This window comes from Fibroporia radiculosa, assembly GCF_000313525.1.
Source record: "Fibroporia radiculosa TFFH 294 genomic supercontigs, scaffold20660, whole genome shotgun sequence".
NCBI classification, from domain to species: domain Eukaryota; kingdom Fungi; phylum Basidiomycota; class Agaricomycetes; order Polyporales; family Fibroporiaceae; genus Fibroporia; species Fibroporia radiculosa.
Genome location: NW_012133499.1, coordinates 24,336 through 30,335, shown reverse-complemented (window position 1 = coordinate 30,335; position 6,000 = coordinate 24,336). Strand labels below are relative to the sequence as shown.

At 57.3% G+C, this 6,000-nt stretch overlaps 2 protein-coding genes across 2 annotated transcripts; both read right to left on the bottom strand.

The window, feature by feature from the left end:
* Positions 1-2,799: 2,799 nt before the first annotated feature.
* FIBRA_07925 (uncharacterized protein) lies at positions 2,800-3,913 on the bottom strand (the record flags this gene model as incomplete). The annotated part of the gene is made up of 5 exons (XM_012329587.1): positions 2,800-3,211; positions 3,275-3,343; positions 3,427-3,568; positions 3,620-3,803; positions 3,860-3,913. 5 exons carry the CDS (start codon positions 3,911-3,913, stop codon positions 2,800-2,802), a joined length of 861 nt encoding a protein of 286 aa, XP_012184977.1.
* A 1,092-nt stretch (positions 3,914-5,005) lies between these two features.
* Positions 5,006-5,812, bottom strand: FIBRA_07924 (uncharacterized protein; the record flags this gene model as incomplete). Its single annotated transcript, XM_012329586.1, has 1 exon — positions 5,006-5,812. The coding sequence occupies one exon, from the start codon at positions 5,810-5,812 to the stop codon at positions 5,006-5,008; it is 807 nt and encodes a 268-aa protein (XP_012184976.1).
* Between the last annotated feature and the right edge of the window lie 188 nt (positions 5,813-6,000).

Below are 6,000 nucleotides of genomic sequence, written 5' to 3'. Positions count from 1 at the left end.
CGGGACCCGCCAGACGCGAGCCGGCACCGCTTTGTGGAGTACCCCACGCGCCCACACACTCGTCCTCGCCTTTCTCCTCCTCCTCCCCGCCGCCGCCCGCCCGCCCGCTCACCGCGCCCGACGCCCTCTTCGCGCCCACTCGTCGCCGCCGCTGCGGCTTCTCGCTCGCGTACAAGTGTCCTCGTGCCATGCTCTGCCGGCGCACATCCGAGGTCCGGGACGCCGCCATGCCGGGAGGAGGACGAGCACCCCACTTTGTATATCATCACATCCGCCATCACGGCGGCTCGTTTATCGATATGAACGCTCGCCGTTTCGACGCACGTCTCCATTTGGCGATTGCCCGCCCGTGCGAGTGCGGCATGCCGTGAGTAGACGCAGCATGGTGCAGTGTGCATACCGACAAGCAAGGAATGCGGCGGTGGCAAGGGAGAATCCTGAGAGGCGCAGCGTCGCGCGCGTGTGGGGCGCCCCCTACTAGCATCGAAATGATCGAGATCGACCGAGTAAATTTGGACACTACGTCAGTCATCCTGAGACACTTGCCCGCCGCTCAAAAATAATTATTGCGGCAGAATGGCCGCCCGCGCACCCGGCTCGCAGGTCGGGCGTCGGGCGTACTCGGCAGCCCCGGCCGCATCCGCCTCCTCGTTTACCCCCGGATCTTGCTCTCCCCCATGGCACCTCGTAAACAAACAGGCTACACACACATCCACGCGACCTCCTCGGACCCCGGACGCACATCCGAAACTTGGCTGACCCGCCGCCCCGATATTCTGATGCGGGCCGCCCCGACCGACTCGCGCCCCGGCGTCGGTGTCACGCGCACACGACCGCAGATATCTCCATCCGCCACCGGCCACCTGCACCCTGACATGGACAGCTGCACACGGACACGTCCATTCGAGGAGGACACAGTCTGGGTATCTTATATCAGCCCTGAATCCACATCCACCCCCCCATATCTGCGTCCTCTCGCCTCGTGCGGGCTGGGTTTGATCCTCGTCTGGCAGCGTGAGAGGCCCGCTCGCCTGGGGTCCACTCGCCCCTTCCGCAAAGTGCGCTCTCGTCTGTCCGCGGGCACATTCACTGATAGCTGTGCGGATGCGGCAAATATCAAGGCGTGCACCGCTGCATGGTGCACAAATTCTGCCCAAAGCGGCGAGCACGCATGCATTGAAGCACGGTGCGGTGACTCAGCGACGACGTCCTGCTCAGGGTCCCTCTGATATGGACGGGGACTCCGCGGACAGCCAACTCTGCTTTCGCTGGTGCGTGCCACGATCATCGCACGCTGCGTCCGGGCAGCGGCGGAATATCGTCGTCCTCGCGCTGCGCCTGAACCGCGCCAAGAAACAGGGCCGCTCGCACGATCTGCGAATTCGAGGGATGGTCGATAGCATGCAGCTGTGGCCGCGCGCTGGAGCGGTGCCTCCGCTCTCGGTTTTCGCACATTTGCTCCACATCCATCCATCCCTCGAGTATAGCGCGCACCTGCCACACCCACGGCCGCAACCGCCCGCCCGCAGGTTATCCTGGCCACACGCCGCGCATCCGATGCTGCCTTCCGGGCTGCACTACATAGCACTCGGCGTGCGCGCCGCGGGACTTCCGCCATCGCGGGAATCCACCTTAGCAGCGCCAGCGGGCCGCATCAGTTACACTACACCCTCTTATCGTGCCGGGCCCTCCTCCGGTCCATTCGCCCGCGCGTCCTCCTCCGGTTCTCCCCCGGACTCCGCACCGATCTGCGCGGCGTCCCGCCCGTGGCATCGTCGGGGCGCTAGCAGGAGCGCTCGTGGCGCGCGACGGCGACGGCTGGCAGCGGCGATCGTATTGACTCGTCTGCCTCGCCGTCCGTACCAAGCCGCCCGAGGCGGCGCTGGTGCCCCGCCGTCTGCCCCGCGCGGGCCTTGGGCATCGGGCGGCTGTTCTCCCCGCAAACCCCGCGGGGGCCGCCCGCGGAGCGTTCCCCCCTCTCGGACCGTGCAAAGCCTCCGCGGACTGTACATGTACACTGTATATAATGTCGCTACACCGACCGCCCGGCCGAGAGCCCAGCGCTGTCAATTTATCGGATACTCGCGCGCTGCTCGAGTCGATAGCGACGGAGACAGTACTTTACATGCGGCGCGCAGCATTCCGGTGAAAAATTTTCTCGGAATGTATACATAACGTCCGCGGGCCCGCATCGCAGCAAGTCCAGTGGATCGTAGCCCCGACCATGCGCCCCGCAATTGAGTGCGGGGGTGTGCCTCGCCCCCGGCTTGTCTGGATCATGTCCAAGGCTCAGCGATCGAAGCTTCTCTTTCACAAAGCTGGTCCACCGGTAGACAGTGCCCGATTTATGAGAGACCACAATTAAGCTGGACATGACGAGCCGGAACAAATACCTGGTAAAACATTCAACTTATTTGTTGGTGCCCAGTGCAAAGTAACATGAATCAAAATCAGAAACTAAATCATTCAATGAGATAGACTACATTCACATGAATAGCATATATCAACTTTCTTCACCCGTTCTCAACGCAGCCCATCGACCAATTTAGGTTCCTAATTAATAAACGCGATTTTCCACTGAGGTTCATACTTCACACGAAAAGCGACAATTCGCAAGCAAAGCATCTATTGAGCAGATCAAGCGCACAACACACAACACGCAAACGAACTACAGCACTTCCCCGCGATTCAAACGAGCTTTAGCATGGCAACAGTACGTATAGTAGTCAGTCGAGTCCATAAAAATCATGTACAACCAGTCGAATTCGTATGACGATCAATTGAAGCAGCAATAGATATTCAGATTGAGGAAAGAGACGACCACGACGAATGTCGGCGGGGAGTGGGATGAGTGTCGAGCGCTAAGATTTTGAGGATATTCTTGCTACTATATGCAATGTTCCGGCAAACGCGCAAAGCCATGACGCCTCCTACGAGGCCGCTTACCATAGTCAAGAAATCAAGCCGGACACAGTGGAGCAAGGGATGGGAAAGGGAAGATTGTCGCCTAGGAAAGTAGAGGGAGACAGACGAAGTGGCACTAAACATCAGATGAGCAAACAGTTGACGATGCAGGCCGGCGAGACGATGAACGGAATCGAACGAGGCGAAGTCTGGAACTGGGAGGGGAACCTTGTATCCACTTGCTGATGTCGTGTCGGCGGCTGATAGCGAAGCGAGGTCGAATAACGTTACATGAGGTAAAGGATGTCTGCATGCGATTTAGTCGGTATGAACCATTTCAATCGCACCACATTGTTCGCAGTGCGCCCACATAGTCCGTTGACCGTTGAGTCCGGGTGAACACGCAACGCGAAGCTTGGGAATCTGCGAGCAATTTTGACTAGCAATAAGGAAAAGGGACAAACGATCAACGTGTTAGCAAAATCCTAATTGGAACATTCAGCGTGAAAGAAATCAACCCACCCATGATGAGTGAAAGAAGCACTCCGAGGTTGAAGAAGGCCGACGGGTTTTGGTGCCTCGTGAACGGGAGCATCGAACGGGTTTTGGTTGCCGACGTAACCGGGGTCATCGTGGGGATAGAGATCGAACGACGGATAGAACGCTGGAAGATGGACATAAGACTCCCGTTGCCTACCAATCATGAAAGACTTACGAGAGTTTTGAGGAGAGCCCGACGAGCTCGATGATGAGTAGCTGGCGTTAGAGGGAAGGCGTGTATGGAAGGGCTGGATGGGGATGAGGAGAGGCTCAAGGTTATACGTAGGTGCATCCGACATAACGACGTCGGTGTCTGGCTCGGCGTTGGGGAAGGGAATGAGCTTAGGCTGCTTCATGTTCTGCGCGAGACGCGTTAATGAGCGCGTCACGAAAGCATGTGACGCTAATCACTGACCATGGGCATATCGACCGACTCAGCATCGTAGTCGAACTTGCGTTTCAGAGCCATGTGGGGGTATGAGTACGGGTGCGTGGGGCAAGGTAGGCTAAAGGTAGGGAGCACAGACGGCGGATGAAGCGTCAGGGGGAGAGTGTGAAGAGAGCAGCCCTGACGAAGGGCCTGTATCATATAACCTGCTTATTTGTTAGTGTTTATTCCCGAAATGTTTGGACACTACAGTTTCCATATCTGGGACTAAATGCATCGGCGTCCCCCGGCATGTTGAATAAGCCGCCGTGATTGGCTGGAGTGACAATTCTGACCCCAGATTTGGGGGCCGCGGAGTCGGAGAGACCGGCTGTCCACCGTTCCGAAGCCGTCGTGACGTGTTATGACATATAGGCAGTCACACCTCCCGTCCATGTTCTATTGGCGGGATCGGCCTCGTGAACGAACTGGAGTAAGATGCTGGGCAATCACGATTGGTTGAGCGGAAAGATTAGTTTCCACATGCCCACACATGACCCAATAGTCTCCGCCTCCTGGAGTCTGGAGCGCGGGCTTGCACATCAGGTTGCGGTGGGACAGCCTCGATGCCAAACTTATCCTCGATGGCGTGGCCGCTTCCGAGTGAGCGCGATAGTAGTCAAATTATTCCCATATGCTGCAGGGAAGTTATCGCAGTGGCACGGATACGGCGCCACGCTTCTATGCAGTCCACATGAAATTCGCATTATGGACCAGTCTAAAGTGATTATATTTCCTCGAACTGCACGTCAGGGCTCACCTGTTTAGCCATCGCAGTTTGTCCCGGATTGGAATGGGACAGATGCCTGAAAAGACGCGGATATCAGGAGCGTCCGACCACTGTCTGGGGTGCTGCCACCAGACACCCGAACTCGATAAATCAAAACTGAGCCGTACGAGCGGATTACAAGCGGCGACGAATTGATGGTTGATTCGTCGTTGATTGTTCTCAGCTCGAGAGCATCGAGGGACCAACAATCTACCAGATTGACCGATGTGCAATATTACTCCATGAAATAAATACAGATGTGACCGTGACTGTCTCTGAGAGGAGTGATTAAAGCATACTCTCAACAAAGTGATCCGGCGAAAGGCGACGAACGATACGCACCGACTCAGGAACCAAACCAGCAATCACCTAGACGTCTGGGATTTCGCCTTTACCTTAGACTTGTCTTTCCTCTCAGGCTGCTTTTCTTGTGCCCCATAATCATGTTCACGCGTCTCTCCCTGCAGCCCTCGGTTCAAATCCCCCACGACACCCTTGGCTGTTTCCCACCATCCTCCCTCGACCACAGTGCGCCCAATAGCGCCCATGATATCGCCGAGCACATTGCCCTCAGCGCTTCTACCATCCGCCTCAGCCTGCGCATTCTCGCTATACTCCCACTCCCGATGTTTGTCCCAAGTCTCCCAGGCCTTTGGGCGCGGGGCCTTCTCCCTCTGAGTTTTTGCGCGCGAGGACCTGCTACCGGGGCGCGGGCCACCCGCAGTGTTCTGACCGTTTAGCATGTCAAGGAGCATCCCCCCGACTGCGGGCAGGACGCCTCCGGTCACCAAGCCGCCGATGTCGTTCCCGCCATTCGCTTGTGCGCTTCCGAGCATCCACCCTGCGCTCGCGGCGAGCACCGAAAGGATGAACCCCCATTTCACGACCCATATCCCAGTACGGATCATCCAGCTCGTCGTGCGGTATAGGCTCACCAGCGCGAGATACGCAGCGAGGAAAGTGATCAATGGCGGCAGGATAGTTTGGGCGTCCCATGACGAGGGTGGGGATGAAACTATTCCTTTTACTAGCGAGAATGATGACATCGCGAGCGAGAGTGTATAAGATATAAGAGTCGTCAGAATGGCATAGACGGTCGGGGGCAAAATCGACGAGAGGTAGTCGAGAAGAGGGTCGAAGAAATCAGGTACAGCACTGCTGGGCGCGTCCATAATCAATAGCGAATCGTGTCAGGTATCAGGTATACAGCTGCGAACTATCCAAGCACCCACAGGGATGAAGTGAGCTGGGTATGCAGCCAGGCTGCACAGAGCTGTCCGACAAGTCGCTGAAGGCGGATGGAAGTAAGCGCCCGAAGGTGCCGTCACGTGCATGCTCGCTTCTCGCCGCTGCGCGTTCT